The sequence below is a fragment of the Scomber japonicus genome, chromosome 4, assembly GCF_027409825.1.
Source record: "Scomber japonicus isolate fScoJap1 chromosome 4, fScoJap1.pri, whole genome shotgun sequence".
Taxonomy (NCBI): Eukaryota; Metazoa; Chordata; class Actinopteri; order Scombriformes; family Scombridae; genus Scomber; species Scomber japonicus.
Window position 1 is genome coordinate 9,481,251 of NC_070581.1, and position 22,693 is coordinate 9,503,943.

Below are 22,693 nucleotides of genomic sequence, written 5' to 3' on the forward strand. Positions count from 1 at the left end.
ACTCCCAGAAAACTGCTACAACTGTCACTTCTTTTAAATCAAGGCTGAAGCATTTAATTTAATCAAATGTGAGGCTTTTGACATAAACGCACCTTCACTTTTAGCTTATTTATTTATTTTCTACTCTCTTAACTTATTAATAGCTATTTTTGATTCTAATTAAATGAAGTCCTTTTAAAATGTGTTTCTTTTGCACTTTGTCTTAATGCTTTTAATATTTCATGTAAAGTACTCTGAATTGCCTTGTTGAAATATTCAATAACAATAATAAACTTGCCTTGCCTGATAACACTCATTAAAGCAATAGGTAAATATGTGGCAAGTGTTGAGACAATAACAACAAACAGCAGCCACAGAAAGTAAGAAAAGGAACAGATCAGAAACCAGAGAGGCGTCTTACTAAAATATTAAACAAGGAGAAATGGAGTTAAAGACCCTAATATATGACTGTTTTTAAATAAAGATGTAGCTCCATCAGCACGTGAAGTAAATAAAGACTGTGCCACTGTTTGAGAGGAAATGGAGTATAGAAGATGCTCTGATAAACAAACAAGACAGCCAAAGCATGAAGATATTGTTTCTAAATGTACGGCTGACCTGTACTTAATCACCCAGAAGTCATTTGTGTTCCCTGTAACAGGTTGTGTTTATGGACATGCAGTATGACTTTCAGTTCATCTTTCATAGCCTGTTGGCATGCTGCTGGTGGCATATGCAACCATTATGAAAATCCAGATGACTGAATACTGTGGCACAGGTCAGTTGATAAAGATAATTACACCATTTCAATGGCCGATTGGTTAACATAATTACACCATTTCAAAGTCCATTTCCTACCTTCATCACAGCTGCCGCGCTTCGCCACATCAATTCCCCTCTTCTGCATGCAGGAGGACACGTGGAGCTCACACTCGTTGTCGTAGGTGGTGCCGTCACTTCCACACACCGGAGAGAACGCCTCACCGGAGCACTGTGGGCACTCGCACTTATTCTGGACACACCGGGCGCCCCAGGCACACACAGTGCTGCCGCATGTTTCTGAATTACACACACAGCAGAGCGATGTGTCAGTGCATGATGGGTCAATGAATAAAAGGAAATATACATGGAGGCATTTTGATCGATTTCATTCAATCCACACATTAAAACACGTCTCTGGGATACATATTTAAATGATATTTCCCTTTTTTCTTTCTAATTGTGATGCATTCCACTTCCTCTGGTAATATAACCCCCTCTTAAAACGGACATAAACACGTTCCCTTAGTAATTGCACATCTCAGTACCCTGCAATTCCATTTCGACTAGTTTGTTAGAATATGAACTGCCTGCCTCCAGCTCGGTGAAGTTCCTGAGGGGCTGTACATTGGGATTCAAAAAGAATAACTGAGTGTTGGACATGAAAATGTATGCGATACTTACTGCACTCTCCCTGGCTGACCACTCGGAGTTCCATCTGTTCTTTGCAGGCCCGTACGTGCAGCTCACACTCGCTGTTGTAGGTAGAGCCATCGCTGCCACACACGGGCTGGTGGGACTCCACACACTCCGATGCACACACACACTGCCCGCTCTGGGCATCGCAGATTGCACCAAAGGAGCAATTGGCACAAGTCTCATCTAGATGGAGATAAAGAAGGGAAGGGCTTAGTTTGTTTGTATGTGTGTGTGTGTGTGTGTGTGTGTGTGTCAGCTATTTCCACATGACTTTGGTGGCAAGTGGGCTCCAATAAATACAATTAATTTTGGAAAATATCCTTTTCACTTTTCGTATGTTGCTGTGTGATAGGGCTTAAATTGGATAACGGTTATTTTATATCATTAATCTGTATAAGTATTTCAGTGCATTTCAAATTCCTTTTATTATAGTGTGCAGTTGTTTTGATGATCCTTGAAATATCTCAAGTGGATATAAAATTGCAAAGAAATCAAATTTGGCCTGACTACACATCCATAGCTCTGTATTGTTAATCTTTTTAATGTATGCATGCACATAAACCAACCTCTCTACAGTCATGACAATAATCTTAATGTACCTTTGTGGTCAATACTTATGCAACTTTTATCATCATAATGTTATTGTGCAATAAATAAAGTTCCAAAGTGCTATTTAACATTCACCATATAAACAACAGCCATAAAATAATTAAATAGATGCAGATGTAAAAAAATAGAGGCAGCACAGGCAGAAGAAGTGCAGAGATGCAAACTTTCCATATTGGGTGTAGAATGAGTGTAAAACATTATTAGAGTGCAGCTGAGAAACATTCAATTGATTTGAAATACTTGAGAAAGGCGCACACCTGTCTACTAAAAGATGTCACGGTTCATGATGTATGCATCTGAGAGCTAAAAACCAAACCATGAAATTTTTAAAAACTTCCCACAGATAGAATTCTACTGGGGCTCATATCTGATGAATAGCAGAAAAGAAGGTGCCAAAGAATTTAAAATTTCCAGGAGCACAGCGGGCTCCATCACTGAAGACATTTGCAACACCCCAGAGTCTTTTCTAGAAGTGAACCTCAGTTTCAGAATTCCTCGGCAACAACAGGAGTAGCTGCCAAAATGTGTCTCTGCAGCACTCCATCAATCAGAACTTCATGGGAAATTGATCAGAAATGAAGCTGCTCCTGTGAAAAAAAAGCCACGTGATAGCCTGGCCGGAGTTTGCCAAACAACGCTTAAAGGACAGTGAAAGCATGAAGGAAAAGATTCTCTGCTCTGATGAGACAAGAATTGAACTGTTTGGGCTGAATGCCAATTTCTGTATCAAGTGAAAGCCAGGTACTGCTCATCACTTGACTCTTAACATCTCTATGGGGAAGCATGGCGCCAGCACTATCTTTTGGGGATGCTTCTGAGCAGCAGGTACCAGGAGACTGATTAAAATTGAGGGAGAAAAATCGCCCTTTTCTGATTGTATTTATCACTCTGGAAGGTTGGTCGTATCTGCTTACAAACATGCTATTTTCCACTAATATACTATGACTTCAAGACTGAATATGGCAGATGACATCTGTATTTCTCTCCAAAAGACAGTGTTGAGATACCCACAAGGCTTAGAGAGCCATTGAGACCTTCTTTATCACCTGGAGGATTCACTTGGATCATCATATGAGGAATTGCCTGCTTCTGGAGGCAAAGTTTTCCCCCCGAAGAAACATCAAGGCAGGATCAGACATGTTCAGGGTACTGACTGATGTCACATGGGGGCAAGAATGTACCAGCCAGCCAATGTGAGGGCTCATAGAAAGATAGGGCTAGCAGCATCTCTCCCTCTGACACCAATTACACCTGGAGGATTGCATTAGCACAGCTCGCTATCACATTCAATTAGGGGCAGGCTAATAACCGCCACTGATTTAGCACTAATTGAGAGAGGCGAGGTTAGCCGCTGGAACCTTCCACATTATTAATCTGTTTATTACTCTTTTAGAGGCTTTCATTCCCTTCATCTCTTCATCTAGTTCTTGGATTAACAGCCCTTACTATGAGCTGTATGTGGTGGGGTATGGCATTTATTATGCAATGTATCATCTGTAATGAACAGCATTTGATATTTAGGATGACAAATTGAAATTAAAAGAAAAATAGCTGAGCATGCGGGACCAAATATATGGTTGTGTGGTCCAAAACATGTGGACATCTTTTCTGTTGGTGTGGGAATCAAGGCTTTTTCAAACGAAAGAGTGCTTTCAATTTTGTAGCATCAGTTTCTGGAGGCCTTTTCCTCTTTAAACATGACAGTGCTCTTGTGCACAAAGCGAGCTCTATGGAGAAATGGCTTTCAGACTTTGGTGAAGACAAATAGTAGTTTTGGTCTAATAATTTATCACCCTGACTAAATTGTTAGGAAGTTCTGTAAGAAAAATTGTATTGGATGAAGAAGTTTTACAATAGCCGGGGTTTTGTGCAACAAAAATGAGTAAATCAACTTAAAATATAAGTGTCAGTAAAATGGGGGGTTGCTGTAGTTGTGGCTCCTCTCTGGTTGCAGCAGCTATAAATCAGGAAGTGGCGGTGGTGAGTGTTGTCCTTTATCAGGCCCTGTGTCCTGATAGCAGCCTCGCTTCTTTATCAGCTCCTGCCCCTCGCACCTGGCTCTCCACAGTGCCTGATCCTCCAGACAACATGTGTCGCAAACAGACACAACAGGAAAAGGAGGGCACCTTTGGCTTAAAGCCAGGCAAAGAGGGAGAACTGTCATGTAAGATATCCATTTTCTGTCATCACTAATTTTGAATTTCTGTGGAAAAATTGTGTATTTATCTTTCTGTAGGCGGACAACTTCACAACCAAAAAAAAGTTTGGACTTTAAGGTGAGAAAGTGTAGCAGGCGAGGCATTATGATGATAACAGTGGGTGCTAGTGTGCTAACATTAGATCGTGGTATCTTTCATCTCTTTCAAATACCTTTCATGTCCATGAATGCAAGGAAGTCTCTGGACTAGGAAAACATAGAGTGTAACACAGTGTGTAACACAGTGTGTTGAAGATCAAAGTAAGATATTTTAAGACCTTGTCATACCGGTTGAAAGAAAGTCTAATACAAACTGCATCCAAAAAGTTGCTTGAAGAGTAAAGTAAAAACTGTAAAAACTTTACCGCAAGACAAACCAGGTACCCCACCTGTCAGCATCAAATATGACCCACTTCTGGCCTATTAATGGCTGCCAGATTTGGATATGTTTTAGGGTTTCGTACACAACAATACTCAGACAAGCTTTGAGCCAGCTCTGGCACCCAGACCGGTGTAGTTGGGACGATAATTGCACAGCATTCATTAGAAAACTGGCATGAGCCTTGAAAACGTGGTGTGCTTTATTTAGACCACTGTTGGGTAAAGTCATTTTGGTACTTATGAAATATAAACTTCTAAATTGGCCGAAGCTGTGATGTCAAATACAATGGTTAACTTTATTTAAGACATACTGGGGATTTGTCTCTACATATCTACATATCTAATTTCAAAATGTTTAAAAAAGTAAGTATTGAGTGAAAAAACATATGATTGTATTTATGACAAGATAACACAACAATGTCATATTGAGGGTGGACATGAAGAAAAAGGTATATCCCAAACTGCTTTTTTTTGCTGAGGACCTACTAGAATTTTATCAAGGTCTCCTTGAAGTCTCCTGGTCCCAAATGTGGGATCCTGTGATGTTGCTTACACTGTGACAGTCTCTCTTATGTTGTGTGGTAGCAGTGTTTGTGGTTTTGGAGGTGAGAATGAGGAATAGGGGCAGGTTGGTATAAAAAAGTGGCCTTGAAAGCGTGAAGGATTGAGCCATTGAAGAGAAAAAAAGGCAAAGACCCTCCAGCTTTACGGCTTTTTGTTGATATCCTCACCGGGGGAAAAAAACTGAATTGCGGCTGCGGGGGTTTGGGCGGAGTATTACCTCAGGATTAAGCAGAAAGAAGTAGGTTGGTTTGTGTTTTGAAGGCTTGTGAACATGCCTGGGCGATAACAACTCCCCTGTTGATGCCTGCCTGGCCGATACACTATTAACTCTGCCCCCCATTTTCTCTGCTCCTCCTCATCTTATTTACCTCCATCTACTTCCTTCCCTGCATTTATTACTTCCCCCTCCCCTCTTTCCTCTGCCCTCTTTTCTTTCCCTTTGCCCAACCTGTCTCATGCTGCTGGTGTGACCTATATTTTTTACTCAACGGTGTATATCATTTCCAACACCTGTGGGAGAAGAAAGGGGAATTTGTTATTTCCTTTTCTCAAATGATTGCGGCGCCTCTGCTCTCATCTGTTTGGGTAAAGCTGTATGAATGACCCTTTTTCTGAGGCGACTGATATCCAGCTGGGGGGTCTATTAACTGAGCGCACCCTCTCCCAGCCCACCTGACAAGGTTGCCCGCCACTCAAACTCGAGAGGAGGAAAATTCTCTGAATAATAACAAATGTCACTTCTATCGCTATCAGGTGGCACCTGAGCCATATACTGTAGATAACCACTATTTTCCAGCCCCTAGGGAAGGAAATGAAATTATGGCTGGACTCATGAGAGCCTGTAGTAAGCCACACACACACACACACACACACACACACACACACACACACACACACACACACACACACACACACACACGCAGAGTTATTTCCCTACTGTGGCACCTCTCTCACCTCTTCAACTATTGCTGAACTCTGTTGCCTCTCCTGATTGTAGAAGCAATAAATCTGACATCACATTGTAATGCATTTGGATGGAAATAACAAAACAAAGTCAGTCAACAAAAATAACTTTTGGGTGGCTATTTTGGAACTCACACATATGAATAAAGAGCTACTCGACTTTGCAGAATGAGAAGCTGAAAATGTTTTTAAAGGTACACTATGCAGGATTTTCCTTAAAACAACAATATATTGACTTATACAAAATATGTTTCTCTCAATCATCACTTTTGACCCATTAGAAGTGTGTGGAGGTGTGTTATCGTCCTCTTTGCCTATTATTTTGATGCATTCAAGACGTTTCTGGGTGTCAACCTTTAGGCAGTGTGTATATAGCCTTTAGCCAATGACAGGCGTGAAGGGTGTGAGGTCCGCTCTCTATAAAAATAGTGACCAGGTTACATCGCTGTGTTGTTTTATTTGCTTCAGTGTTGGTGCAGGCTAAAGAGCTAATAAAAATGTTTCAATAAGTAATAACTAATACATGTACAGTACGAGCTATTCTAACTGTTCAGATTACTCCAACCACGTCTATCTGTGCTTCTTTGTTTAAACACTGGCATGCTTTTACCAAAACCATGTTCTGCACTGATGATGTATTTCCTGTTACATCCTTGCTGGAGATGCATCATTAGCGTTTACACTACAATCGATAGATGGTCAAATGCGCTCCAGACAACTTCAGCAAATGGTTTGAGTGATGTGGTTACGATGCATCTTGGAGGTAATTTACACTTGTATTGAGTGCTGTCCCGGTGTAAACAGGGTCACTGAGTCGGGGGGGAGGAGCCAAATTTGAATGTTTACAAACAGCAGCTCACAAATCCTGCATAGTATGCCTTTAAAAGACAAGTGAAAACTAAATTAGCAAACTGACAATTTGTAACGGATATAGCATGCGATAATGCTAATTATCACTTATTCTGAGTGCCACCGGAATTTCTCACTTAATTCCCCCCTTTCTTGCTCATGCCAACTTTTAATTCAGACACTTCTAACAGCACCTGAAGGCAGCATATGTTCTCCTCCTCCTTTCTCTCTCTCTCCTTTTCTGCTCCATAAACATGTATAGTATATTAGAGGGGGGAATAGCCTGTGATAATTAGGTGAGATAATAGCTTAAGTCAGTCAGTTGTTATGGTGCTGAATAAAGCCCAGTAAAGCTGTGCAAACAGCCCAGAAATAACCCACATTATCATCGTCATCATTCCTTGGCTGGCTCGCGCCTGGCAAGCCAATGCCTCAGCATTTTTATGGCACCATTGCGCTGACGCAGGCCTGTTCCACTGGGAGCCAAGAACCATCCATAGTGCTGGATTACAGACAGGGCCCTGTGCTCCGCCAGCTCGCTCTGCCTCTCGCTTTTTAAAATAAAGACTATTCGTTACCGCCGGGGGACCCCGGGCCGACAGACCTGCCATCTACCTGCTGCATGGCTCACCAAATTGAGTGAGCCCGCCTTCCAACCGACTGCTCTTGCTCCATTTCCTGTTGGCATACATCCTTACACACTAGATTTCAATTTAGAGAGGGCTGGGAGGGGAAGATGACAGATGCAATAAACGTGCAGGCAGAGAGAGAACAGAGTCCATAGAAGAACCTCTGCTAACAACTAACCCCTGTCATCTACTCTGCACAGAAAGAAAACTCAAGGCCCTGCTCCTTTTTACAAAGCAATCAGATTAGCTCATATAAACAAACCATAAACTGTTTGCACATTTTAGGAAAAAAGAATGGAGTACAGTTTCATAGCAGCAAAGTGAGACTAATTCAGTTATATTGATTATTCTAACTGCTCGGCTCATCCGCAAATACAGCAGTGCATAGACCAACTCATTTTAATTGTTATGTTTTTTTCAGAATATGCACACAAAAAAAAGATTGTAGTAAAACTGAGTGAATGAGGTGGTGAGAGAGTCGGGCCAAGGGGGTAATAACTGCTGTGCTTCTGCCCAGTGTGTGTGAAAAGCAAATGGCTTGATGGTAGACAAGGAAAAAATACTCAATCACCAATTAGAGTCCATGGGAAAATTGGGCTTCCAAGATGGCGTTAAGCCATTTAGAGTATTCACTAAGTGGGTTTACCATGCTGTAAAAATGTGTTCTTATGGCTGTGTGCCTGCATACTGGATCTAAAGATATTTTTTCCACTTGAAGCTCTGCTGTTGCTGCTGTACTAATGACTAGCTGATACTCCGGCACTGCAAGACAAAGCCAGTGGACTCATGTAGCCAATTACAGACAAGTATGCTCGGTGCTCTCTTTCATCACATGTAAAGTGGTATCTTCAGTTAAAGCTCAAAACAGGCAAATTGGACTCTCTGTGTTGGTATGGAATGGCTGAAAGGGTGGTGGCGAGGAGGGAGAGATGATGAGTAATGGACAGGGATCAGGAAATTTCTTAAGTAATTAGAGGAATGTTTGATTTTCTTTGATTTATAATGAGGAGGGGTCACACATGAATACAACTCCATATGTAGTAATTGTTAAGATATGAGGATGATATTTTTCCCTGTGGGTAACACACATTAGAGCTATTAATTTACTTGAGCTTAATTATATTCCACACAGGGAGACTTTCTCTCACCTGTGAGCTATGATTCAAACCATTTTATAGTGATTTCAGTGATTGACTGCAGTAAATGACTGTGTGATGTAATGCGATTGCATAATGTATGAACACGAATCTCACCGGTGACACATGAATCAGGTGGTGGGTGCTTTACCTTTGTAGCTCTGAGGTGTTTTTTGCTAGTGCATTTACTCACCGCAGGGTCCCTTGTGTTGAATGTGAATGGCTTTCTGCAGGGCGCAACCCATCGCTCTCATCTCGCAGGGGCTGCCATAACTGTGGCCGTCGGATCCGCACACCGGGTCGGACGTCTGCGGGCACGCCTCGGGGCACTCGCACACCGGCTCGTCGTTCTTCACCACGCACACCGCCCCGTGATCGCACCTCTTATCCAAGCAGGGGCTCGGTGTGTCGAGATCTGAAGGCCGACCACCCAAGAGACAGAGAGCAGAGTTAGAGGAGGGTAAAGGGGCGCTGAACACAGTAGATGAGAAGGTGGTGGGAAGAATATACAGAAGAGGTTGGAGAAAGGTCTGGGGCTGGAGAGGGCGTAGGTGACATGGAGGTAAGTTAGAGTAAAGCTACACAGAGAACTGCAGGTTACGTGTTAGAAAGGGTTATGGGAGCAGAAGAGATATGAAGGAATATGCAATACAACCCTATTCCTGTGACAACTCTGTTTCCTCAGCTTCTTATGTCATTTCCTTGCCTTTGTACCTATCCTGATGTCTCCTGAATCTTTGAAGAGTCTGCTGAATCCGGGGGGCATAAGGACAATGGATAAAACCACGACCCTGTGGCACAATAGAGATGAAAAAGCCTGCACAATGGTTGCACAGACTTTTTTTTCCTCTTTTTGTCAGGCAAGTAAACGCGTGGATTAATTGACCTTCCCAACGTGCACCTTCAAAGACTCCCTTTTGCATCTTAGTGAGAGCTACCGATTCAGCCAAAGCTGGTTGAACTGACATGTTCGAAGAGAGGGAGAAAAGGAACAAGCACAAGGAGGAGAATGAGAGAGAATGAGAAAGAGAGAGAAAATGCAGAGAACGGAGAAAGAGATAGAAGAAAAAAAAAAGACGCAGGCAAAGAGAAGAAAGAGCCCTCTTCTTAATAATTCAAAAAAGCCAAGCTCCTGGGCAGAAGCAGATATGAAATGTGAACATCACAGAGAGGTGTCTGCTTCAGTCTCTCCCTCTCACGCACAAGCTCCAGCATGACTTCATTAAAATGTGGGCTGGTTTTTCTTTTTTTTTGCACCTGTGATTCTCGGTAGTGGCAGATGGGTGTAGGCTGGGCTGATATAGTCTGACTTGATGGGGGAGAGAGAGAGAGAGAGGGAGAGAGAGAGAGAGAGAGAGAGAGAGAGAGAGAGAGAGAGGAAAACCTGAAAAACAGTATGAACAATCCTTTGATCATAGCCTGCCATCCTGATTCAACCAATTCTTTATAGCTTCATGTGTCAGTGAAAATATTACATGGCAGGGTGTCACTGTGTGTGTGTGTGTGTGTGTGTGTATGATGGTTAAAAGCAGAGGGCTTGAACTAGGAGGGTGTTCACTCCTGTATCGAGAGTAAGCAGGAGACGATAGCCCAGCTCCTCAGTGATTTTAATTTGGAAAGCTTCACGCATGAGGGATGGATCACTCGGCTAAATGTGGTGTGTCTGCAGATTACAGGGAGAAACGCGGACGGAGACATCAAATGATTTTTGATGAGAGGCGCTGTTGAAAAATGAAAAGAGGTGCGAGTTAAACCAAACTTCTTCCTCCTCTTGCACAGCTTTTGTAAAGGGGTTGAGGGTGTGGGTGAGTGGGTGGGTGGGTGCCGCTGTCATGGAAACCGCCCCTTGTAATGACGCCACCCATGGCTCTGTCATTATCGTGACCATTATGGGATTAGATGGCATCACAGGGGGGCGACTTAGCGTGTGCTGGAGATGCAAGATTCATTTATCATCTCAGAAGCATTTAGCGCTGCCTCTACTAGTGACGCTATAATGCCGGGGTAAATTATCAGCTGATAGCACAGGCAGAGGAAATGAGCTTGTTTCGCTCTGATTACGGTGATGGGAGGGGTCTGCGAGATCAATGTCACCTCAGCATCATCACACCAATCCTGTGTACCATCTTTGCAATTTAGGATAGAAACTGGGAATTAAAGCAGCAAAAATAGCAGAGAGGGGTTGAATAGGGTGTCCGCTACCTACTACTGTCTTTTCCAACTAAGTTGTGGCGGTGATTAAAGAAATCTTCCTGGAGAAGGTGGAATATAGCTACTTATTTTTTCTGTTTTAATGCCATAACGCTGTTTCAAAGAGCTGGAAGGTACCCCACAAATGTGTAAGCTGTTCAACCCATGCTGCATTTGGTACGGCTTCAAAAACAATTGTTTCCCCGTGATCTCTTTTCAACACCTCGTCTGTGTGTGCCAGTGTGTGTTACAGTGGTAAGCTTGTGATCCGAGCTTAACTGTACAACCTTGGCCTCCATAAAAGTTCACCAGCCCACTTCCCAAGGACGGGCTCCTAAAGCCCAACTGCAGCCTCCGATAACGCCTTTGTCTCCCATTCTCTTTGTTTCACACACATAAAAAAAGATGAAAGAACTCCCCTCCAAAACTAATTTTTTATCATCCTCTACCTCTGGGGGGCAAAATTTCCGCCTGATTTATTAACTGGAGAGGGTGTAAAAGAAAAAAGGAAGACAAAACTCCCCAAGTGTAAAAATCTTATGACACAGTTAAAAACTGAAGCTTTTTTTCTTTTTTTCCTCTCTCTCTCCCTCTCCCTCTTGGATGCAGGCAGAAGCTTTGAAATGGCAGCCGGTCACAACTCAGGCTTGTGGGGATGGTGTTCACAAGTTCCAGCTCTCTCTCTCTCCCTCTGTCTCTCTCTGGTTTTCTCCCAAACTCTCAAATCCATCTCTTCATGCATGTATCAGTGTTTCTGTCGGGCAGGTCCAGAATAAACCAAAGTTGCTGGGTTTAAACCAAGCTATTTATATGTGAAAATGAGCTTGACAGTTGAATGGGAACATCTGTAGCGCCAAAAAACATAAGCTCAGAAGCCAAATCATTGTTTTAGTATCTGAGCAGGTGCGGTGACTGGTCTGCTGTGACGGTGCGGAAAAAGTCAAGAGAAACTGTGTGTTTAAAAAAAAAACCCCAAAAAATCATGAATAATTCTTTCTAATCAAGGATTCTGCCCTGCTAGCGTGCACTCAGCTCTGTTTCTGTAGCGCCACGCCGCTTGACACGACTTTACATTCCGGGTGTCACCTCAGTCTGTATCCTCTCCTGCCAGCCGCCGTGTAACTGCTCTATTTTAATTAGTGTGGCATTTTAAAGGTACAGCCCTGCTGCAGGACTTGGGAGGTGGGGATTGCGTGTGTGTGTGTGTGCTGTGTCAACTGTGGCCGTCCACATCCAATATTTAGAGCACATGTTCTCTCGATGTCCTAATGTCTGCTTACCTGTCCGCCTCAAGTATCATTACTGCCCACTTAGCTGTGTTATGTGACGGGTAAAGTGGCGAGGACGCCGCAGTGTAAGTTCTAAAGCTTAACAACCCCTCGTTAGATCGGCGTGATGGCACAGCGAGCCCTGGCAGCTCTCTTGCTGTGATTGTGTGGTTGTTGCAGTGAGCAGTCGTACACTGTTAACCCCCACCGTAACATGTCTCTAAAATGCTGGGAGATTATTTTGGCGAAAGCTTCCTCCCGTCTCCACTCAGCTCATACATATGTTAATTGGACTTTTTTTCCCCCCTCGTGTCCGTGTGCAATTCCCGAACACTTCCCTGTATTATGCAGGGCAGTGAATCAGTGTAATCCAGGTGAAGCTCGCAGTAGCCAACTGGCAGGGAGAATTACCTATAACTGCACCTTGTTACAACACGGGACTCCAATGGGGCGCAGCCAATGTGCGGCAAGCCCCGCCCTCCGAGTTTCTTCACCTGCGGGGCTTTGATCTGACTCCCTCTGCCCCCCTCACATTAAAAACATTTATGTATCATATTAGTCGAGGGAAAGGGAGGAGGAGAGAAAAGGCTATATTAGCATACAGCAAAAGGCATACCCGCAGGCTGTGTCTGTCTACCACTGAATACTTATCACAGGCAGGAGGTAAGTCGAAGCCTCTTTGTGCATTTACAACTAAGAACGTGCTGCTCTTCAAAATGGAGACAAGCAAACACAGCGGAGGGAAACAACAGAGACAAGCTGGGATCTCTGATCTTGTGACACGTGTCGATCAGAGGTGAGCTGATGTCTAAACACTGTTCCAAACAAGCCATTTGATCATCGGGATGCGTGGGTGTCAACTACAAGTTCCAACGTGATTTTGAAGATTTATCATAGAGTGATGTATGCAAAAGAAAAAAAAAAAGAAAGGAAAAACATGGAACGACGAGCTCGACATTTATTGCATCTCTAATCATGTAAGGAGCTAAAGCGTCAGGAAAGGCTCAGGAGAAACACATCAAATGAAAAATGTAGAAATTGGAAGAAGTGCGTGGTTGATTAGAGCCCTACTGTGTACAACACCTACGATGCCTCTAGTCACTTCTGACACCTTGTTGACCCACATTTCTTGGCAATTTCTGCATGATGACAGCCTGTGGGCCGCTGTAAGTGGACTGGAGGTCCCTGGCTGCTGTCAATCTAGCTCCCACAGCACTTCCTCTAATTAACTTGATTAGGAAAAAAACAGCACTGGTGATCTCAGGCTGACTTACATACTCGAGCTCCACAACTGTTTGTGAGTCCAATCACCGCAGCCGTGTGTTGGCGCGCAGGCGGAGATGCTCATCAAATAAACATGCAAATGATAAAATATTCGGCACAGAGTCTCTTGACACCTAAGGTGACTGATTTTCCTTTCCTGCTTTGCGGAGCTCTTTGTCAATGACAATGCGTCTACCGCTGAGTGATTTTGTGTTAACCTCCGGAGGCGACGGGCAACACATTTCAAGCAACTCGTTTGAGTTTTTCCGCACTTGCAATCATGCACTCTCTCTCTAACACACACACACACACACACACACACACACACACACACACACAGGCACACACTCAGCTGTGCACACAAAGAATGACAAAAGAGCCGTGAATAAAGAATTCCTGTCCGCAAAACTAGCTCTTTCATTTATTCACTTCTAGTTTGTCAGCCAGTGTGTTCCTCTCAGACTGTCTGTTTTAGAGATTTTACAGAATTATCTTCCTCTACAGTCTCCAAAGCCACGCTGCTGCTTGCATTTCTATTTTATGAATAGCCTAACTACCAATTTAAAACTCCTCTCCACTTCCTATTCTACTAATACCAGATGTGAGGCCGGTACGTCAACAGGCTTCAGGGAATTGTGGTGAGCCACTTCACACTCCTGTAGTCTCTTCCATTGATTCAAAGTACTGCCTGTGCACTAAAATAGCAGCAACTGCAGGAAAAACCCACTGGGTAAGTAAGCTGTGATAGTTGGAAGATTGAGGAGAGAAAGAAAAATGTGTAATTGTAGAGGTAATTCATTTTTACACACTGTGTGTCTCTCTGAAATTGAATTAATTGATTTTCTTTCTTTTTATAAAATATTATTGAACTTCAAATGATTCTGGAAGCTTGTTTTCCCCTCAGTGGAAGTCCACATGAAACCTTCAGAATAATAAACTAATTCATCTGTAATGAGAAGTCTTATTTTACAGCTTACAGTTACATTTCCTTATTCTACAGTTATTTTTATCAGGTTAACGTTTTGTCTTTTACTTCACTTCAGTGCTTTCTGTTACTTCGGCTTACTGGGAATGCTGCTGTCCATTACACACACACACATACACACACACATACACACACACGCAGGCACAGCAGGACCAACACATGTCTTTTGAACGCGGCAACACTCACACCGCAGCTCCAAACATCTTTTCATAAAGCTGCGGGCGGTAAATCCAGGGGCCAAGCAAAAGCACATTAAGCAGAGTACATTACACACAGGTACAATGAGGGGCTGAGGACCCACTAAGCAATTCTGATCGTTACTGGTGAAAGCTCTGCAGAGATGTGGCCCACTTTCTGTGCCTTTCCTGCCAGATTCATGCATTCAGCGTGTCGCAGCTTAACAGTTTGAAGTATCAGAATTCTGTGATAAGCTCCTATTAAGCCGAGTCAAATTGACTTCGTTTTGCATGAGGTGAAGACTTCATCAGTGCAAGAAAATGTTTTAAAAATGATCATCTATAAATCCAAAAAAAATGCAAAATGTTTCATAGCTTAAAACATGAGTTGAGCTTTGAACTCATGGTTGCCCTGGGTCTTAAAAGTCTTAAAACATTACTGAGCCTGTGTGTTCGACCATCTAAATATAGCTAAACAATTATCGCAATATTTCCGCTACAATAGCATGCACTACACACAGACACTTTCTTATTTACTTTGTGTTGGCACCCTGCTGTGCTGTCATCACACGGGAAAGAGAAAAAACAGAATTTCATTGCTTCAGCCGGAAAATATTCTCCACATGTTCCCACTGTGAAAAAACTAACCCGAAACCATCTGTATGGATTTACAATCAATTATAAATTAACTGCAGCAGATATTCCTCGCTTTTTAATCAGACAGCGGATAACGGCAGCTTCTATTGTAGTGTGAGGTTGAAATGCTTTTAATCATTTTTGTTGTGAGTTTGTGTATTGGTAAAAGCTGATGAAAATTCTAGTGTGATCGATCATTATGATGTCAAACATGACGAATGTCCACAGTAAAACTGTGATCTTTTTCAGCTGTGGATGCGTAAGCTGCTTTGTCATCCCATCTGCTTTCCTGGTGATGACAAACATCTTTTCTTCTTCCAGTGTTAATTGTTATATTCTATCTCAAACCCAAGGCTGCAGACCTCGTCACCATCTTTCCCAGCAGACGGATCTGATTCACTTCCACCAATTCACAGCCTAACGTGTTCTTATGTGTTCTCTGGAGTCTTCAAGATTTGTAACTCCTGGCTGGATGTAAGTTAATCAGCTAAATGGGATCCGCTTCTCGAAAATGAAGAGCTTTAGATATCAATCATATTGTTTCCCGGAGAGGACGGCGGTTGGGACATTACGGACATGTGGGTCCTTCGCATGATGATTCTTCGTGGGGGCCCGAGAAGCGACAGGGGAGGGGGTGAGGGGGGCGACATTAGGCGCTGTCGCCGGCATGAAAGGAGATTTATGACGTTGTCAGATCTGGAGAATTTCATCCGTTTGACAGCTGGCAGGGCGATCGATCACCTTGCCTCATGCACCACTCAGCCAATGAAACGAGAAACGAGATCATTATTTATCAAATAACGATAATTTTATATAACAAACTCCACCTTTTCAGACGTATCAAACTTTGTATGAAGCCTCAAGGTGGTGTGTGTGTGTGTGTGTTAGTGTGCCAGGAGGACACAGCGGTCATTGTGCAAGCATCTTTTGACACTACCAGTCGCTGTCATAGCACAGGCACAATAGAGCACAATGGATGTGTGTGCGCGCCTTGCACTGTATACAGTTTGTGTGCCTGCAGCGTGACCAGCGAGCGCCATTGATCGACAAGTCAGTCTATTCAGAAGATGGAAACACACACATGCGCAGACTCACTGTGCGTCCCCCTTGGTGTTTGTCAGAGTTGCGGATCTCTACAGTCTTTTAGGCAGCGATATCACAGAGAGGGACCAAAATCTAATCTGGACTCAGCTCTACAAACACACTGGCGGTAAAAAAAACCCACTGAAAGGACAGGGATAAAGAAAGGAAAGAAAGAAAGAAAAAAGAAAGAAAGAAAGAAAGAACACATACACACACACACACACACACACTCCCCTTGTATGCATACTGTATCATCTGTCTGACTAAACCAACAGTCTCAGTGGGCACCTACGCTTCCCTCTTTTGATGTTTAATTAAAACCGAATCAGGGGGTTGGCATTTGTGCTGCTCTGTTTTGAAAAATATGCAAATGTCAATAAAAATGCATTAAAGAAACATACTAGCAGTCGCTGACGGCTTCGATGCGTAGGGGAAGGGAGGAAGGATGAAGCAGAAAGTAAAATAACTAAACAAACAGGGGCGGGGGCAGGACTGAGACACCGTTCGCCAGAAATAATGAAACATAGCAAAACACATAAGCGTTCGCCCTGCCGTTTGCACGACTTAATTTATGCACGGCTCAGAAGGCTGAATAATGAGAGCCTGTGTCTCCCGACGCTGACAACTGGAGATAACTTTGGGATTCAGCCCCACCCAGTCGCGCAGAGGACGGGAAGATCTAGCTTGTTTTAAATGGTCTCTGTCACACCAACTATTATAATGTGGAGAGCAACTCTGGACGACATTTCTCAATGTATCTGCTGTGTAGATTTCCCCCGATTGAGGTAAAGTGACACAGAGCAGCATGAGCAGTTTGCAGGGGCTTTTTTAAAATGCTAATCAGGGTAAGATGGGAATGACTTCCAATGAATACTTCCAATTCACATAAGAGCAGGTATCTCATAAGATATAATCAGAGAAGCATTTGGCTCAATAAACTGTAACTGTTACGCCTGAAAACACACAGGATCCAAAAAAGGAAGCACAAATAAGTCAAAGATGTGAGGATATCACTTTTTAAAAAATATGTGAGATTAAAGAGGCATGAATAAAAAGGAAAAGGAAAATAACTTATTTCAATGTGTAATTGAAGGAGATGCGCGAAAAAAGGAACTCCTGAAAAATCTTGTTTCTAATAGATGCTTCTGGTTTGGTATTTGGCTCCAGGTTGATAACACACAGATTCTCTAAGCTCAGAGGAAAACAAGTCTTTTATTGAATATGATATATTGAATGACCTCAGCTCTACCCTTTACTTTCACCCTTAATACATATCAGATGCCTTACTCCTTCCAACAGCACTGGATGTTGGTGTTAGATATAAATCACATGATGTACACGGTTTTGTATTTTTTAATTAATTTATATCAAAAGGTATAGGAAACTTGGCCAAACAATGAAAACAATTCTTGGCTGTTGTCTATGCTCTCTGCTAGCTTATGTTTATACGATGCCAAAGTTTGGCTGAGAAGATCTCGTTGATCAGGTCAGGATAGAGAATTGGAATTTTCCACTGATACTTGATACCAATGATTTGAGCAACTTACTGCTTATGAATAAAAACTTACAGAAGTTGGAGAGAGGTGCGTTGTAAGCACTAATTTGACCCCCAAAACTGAACCATCTCAACCTCAAAAATGGTGGTTGTTTCACTTAGGTTACGTTAAGTTGTTGAAAGGTAGGCCTAAATGGATTTAATATAAGGGATTTAAAAGGTTCTGACGAAATGCAGTCGAACTCCAACCCTGGTGCAGCTTTTATGCTCACAAATGGTAGGTAAAGGAGGTTTTTTCATTCATTGGGCAGTCGCAAGCTTTTATGATGTAGCTCCGATGATGGGGAGAGGGATTGTTCAGGAGGCCATGAGGTTAGGAGCTGGCGTGCACTACAGCATGCAGAAAGAAAGGATTCAGAGGTGAAGAGTAGTTAGACAGGTAGGAACAGGAGGAGTTTTCTTTTTTCAGTTAGACCAGGCATAAAAGAGAGAGAGACAGAGAGAGAGGAAAACTTCTCCAACCTCACACATCACATCTTTGCAGGAGGATAAACAGAAGGGACAATAATGACACAGAGAGACACACAAAGACAGAAGGAGTGAGAGGAAAAAGACAGCAGTACAAGACCCCTCCTGTTAGGTCCGCTCGGAATAAGGGCGAGGGCGTCACCCCTCAGAGTCCGCCTGATGAGGTCGCCCACTGGGTGACCCCACTTTCCACCTGCAGCCAGACAGCCAGGAAGACGGCCACACGGACAAAGACAGACAGACAGGATGACTGACTCACTGAAACAAGAAAGAATAGCTTTTTTTATACAAGAAAAGCAACATACAAAGACAAAGAGACAAAGACAGAGAGGAAGAATAAACAGACAAGAAGCCACCGAAGTGGAAGACTGGCACTAGTGAAGGAGTAGAAGACAGAGAGAGGATGAATGAAACATGAAGGTGGCGTTTTATTTTGGGTTTGTGTTTGAGATGGAGGGATGAAGCGTGACAGGGATGAGGAGATGGATGGGAGGTGAACGGGTGGAGAAGTGAAGGCACGGGTTCTTTTTTTATAAAGGAAGGCACACACGTCCTGCTCTTTGGAGTTCCCCACCACCCCCCTTCAGAGAGCATCACTGAACCATTTCAGACACTTTTCAGTAAACTCTAAAAAGTACAGACATACACACAGCGAGCCTGGAAGACAAAGAAGGGGACAACACATTGAATATAAGCAGAGATAGACAACAGAAGAATGAGAGTGAACAGCATTAGTTCTTATCAGGCCCCTGTTAGAGCTGTCTCCCCCCCTCTTTCACATCCTCTAGCTCCACTCACCACAAGGCCCTTGGTGCTTGATGGGGATGAGGGTCCTGCTCACACACTCTGCCTTGCGTCGCATACAGTCGTTGGTGTGTGTTTTGCCGTCCTTGCCGCACACGGGCTTGTACGTGCCGTCGCACTCGATGGGGTCGCAGGAGCAGCGGGTGGTCAGCGGCTCCACCAGACACACCGCATTGAATAGGCAGTCCTCCTTGCACTCCTCTGGAAGAAGGAGACAGGTAGAAAATAAATGAATCCAGCATCTATATATAGTCTATACCTGTGTATTTCTAGTCAGGGTCATGTAAAAGATAGTGAGACACACTGGACAGATGTTAGTGATTATTTATAAGAAAATCTAATCGGTAAACAGGCTGAGTAGAAGGATGAGGGGTGGAGCCTGTACTGCCTTAATCCAATCAGACTAGGGAGTGTTACGAACAGCCAAATGTGGATCTTTAGCATCTCAAGTTGGACTCATGAATAAAACTCAAATGAATAAAACTTTATACAGTTAAGTGATCCCTTGTTCCCCTGTATGGAAACATCTGCATTTGTTATGCTTCTCCACTCATTTATTCAGATTTCTCCTTTAATTCTTCTCCCGTCTGTATATATACTGATAAGGCTTTTTAAGACTGAGTCCTACTGCCAATTTCGTGACAGCGGGTGAGACTGATCGCCACGGACGAGAGGACAACAGAAGTACTCAGCGAGCGTAAAAGAAAACAGCATTTCAAGCTAGAAAAGTGTTGAACTGATTGTTCTTCCTGCTGTGTGACACTGCTGCTCCAACCGCAGGGAAATAAATCAGTTTCCGTCCAAACAGTAATTACATGTTAAGGTGAATTGATGTCACTGGTAGCGCGTGTAAAAGCTTATCTTTCAGCAGCAGAGGTTTAGCCTTCTGCAGAGACACATAGACACTGTTTTAACCACACTTTCGATATGTCAGTTAATTCAGTGTTAATACAATAATCAGTAATTTCAAGACTGAATGGATTGGCCTGTTTATCGACAATAAAATCACAAAGGAATATAATTTCATTCAAATGGTATAAATAACAAATGTAAAGTCAAAGAAAATGGAACAAGTCAGCCAGCAGATACAAAACTTTTTAGAGGGTGTCCAGTCAGTTAGTTTCAGTTTATTTTAAGTGTTCATTACTTTTGTTCCTTTAGTTCAAAGCACAAAAAGCAATATTTTGAGGAGACAAATGTTTTTCTGCTGAACTTCAAGTGAATTTCCGGAAGCTGAGAGAGCACATTACCATCAATGACAAAGCTGATTGCTCTAACCACACTAGAGATTGGATTGTAAATGAGTGAGAACACCCCACGAGAAGCTAGACTGTGTCAAAAATACAGTAGTTTTAAGTTTTGATTAAAGTGACTATTACTGTATTTCCATGTCAGTTAAGAAAAGGCTTTTTTCCCCAAAACTTCTCCTCGCTTTTATTGCTTTGTTAATGCGTGTTCTTTGGTGTTATAACCCACAACAATTGAGTGGGGATCAGGACAGATGTGCCTCCACTTAAATTTAATAATAAAGTTTCTGAATAACTTTAATAAAATTGGGTAGGCTCTAAGTGGAGAATTTCATTTTAGGGTCAAATTAAAGTCTAAACTATTACATTCATTACATTTTGACTCACTAAGCAGAAATCTACTGCGGAAATTAAGAAAAAAGAAAGAAATACTGGTAATGTGAAATGGCAAATTTGCCATTGAAGTGAGAAAATCCAATTTGAAGCAGGCTTCTGTTCTGGAGGCGCTCACTAGGCTTCGAATTTATTTCATTCCTGATCAGTGGATCAAATTTGTACAGCAATTCAATTCCTTCTTCTCCTTTCTTTAAAAGCCTGTCATGCCACACTTAATTACATTGCTGCTGTATCTGAGTGAGAGGGCTACAAGGATGTGCAATGTCATGGTTACAAGTCGAAATGGCCATTTTCATTAGTTACCAATTTGTAATTTGCTTAGGGATACGATTTCATGGATCTCTGTTTCAAATTGAATTATTCTTTCATTTGAAAAGAAAAGGCACAGCAGAAAAAGTGTGTGTGTGTGTGTGTGTGTGTGTGTGTTGGGGGGATGGGGGGTCCCGTTCCTTCCTTTTCGCACACGCTCATGTCCACACAGAGAAAACACAAACTCCATAGTGCTACTTAGATGGGGATTTGTGCAACTTTAAGCCCTCACACTACTCCATCAGCCTGTCAAGCAGAGCAGACAGGATCACCAAGCTGTGTGAAAACAAATGTGTGTATCAGCCTCTATTGTTGACAGTACAAAAAGGACGTCCAGCAGAGATCTATTCTTATCTTTGGTGTTGTTGGGGTTCTCAGTACATGGGCGGGGGTCTCCCATATTACTGCTGTAAACCTACACAGCATTGGCTTCGCTAGGCCCTGCCGACGACACGGTGGGAAAATTGGATTTCCTCTGATGGCTATCAGACGTACAGTAAAAGCTGACAGCTCTTTGTTGACTAAGGCTTAAACCCCCTGTTCTAATAGCACAGATAACAGCACTGGAGGCTCTTATCAGTCTGGAGAAGGCTACTGCTAGCATGGATACAGTACAGACCCAAGACCCCTGAGTCATTAATCTGTGCTATGGAGCGGAATATAGATTTTAATGCTAGTTCACCTGCACCTGTTCAAATCTTAGACAAGAATTATGTGACAATGTGAATGCTTGTATATATGACTATGTGATGTAGATGTTTCATGATTTATGCACTGTGTCAGCATTATTTTGACATCTTCATGAAAATGACCAAATGACACAGTGACCAAAAAGAATCTATCCATATATACAGAGCTGTATATTTTCATTTTTCACACTTTCATATTTATGTAACTTTCAATAGCCTGCAGTCTGTTGTGAAAGTGACACAGTGTGATCGTGTCCTGTGGGCAAATCTCTGGATATTAAAAGCTAAAAGCCCTAAAATCTGGGACACTATTGGGGTGTGCACCTCTTTACAATGTTGCCTTAATGCACAGGCTTACTGGGGCTTAAGCCCCGGGCCCAGGGCCTCAGGGGCCTCATGAGACATGAGCTTAAACAAAAAAACAACAACAAACAAACAAAAAAAGACCCCACAGTAAACACGATGCAGGAGAGTACCAGTAAGCTACTTGGGATGCAGCAGCGGATGTGATGAATGGTGAATCATGTCGATGTGTTTAAACAGTCTTTGTTTAAAAAGAAAAAAAGGTTTGCGTCATTAGGTTGGTTTGAAAAAAGTGGTACTAAGCAGCATCAAAAATGATTTTGATAAAGTAAACTTTGTGTGTGATTCCATTTTTGGAGCTTGTGCACAATGAGGTCAACAAATTGGCAGCTAAACTGCTCAAGCTGTTGAGGAGCAGAAAACTGCATGGCTAAACAACTGTTCCTTACCATTTCCTTCCCAACACAAGCAGAGAGCATCTTTCTCTAAGCTTTCCTTTGTCAAGAGTAGACTATGTGACATTCTTATGGCTGTAGACTTTATAGATATAATCAAG

General features: G+C 42.7%; 1 protein-coding gene across 1 annotated transcript in view; it reads right to left on the reverse strand.

The window, feature by feature from the left end:
* agrn (agrin) overlaps positions 1-22,693 on the reverse strand; it is a 162,373-nt gene that overhangs the window by 61,006 nt on the left and 78,674 nt on the right. Inside the window, 4 exon segments of the mRNA XM_053317887.1 lie at positions 838-1,038; positions 1,423-1,620; positions 8,959-9,180; positions 19,188-19,394. Coding sequence (XP_053173862.1) covers positions 838-1,038; positions 1,423-1,620; positions 8,959-9,180; positions 19,188-19,394 — 828 coding nt within the window.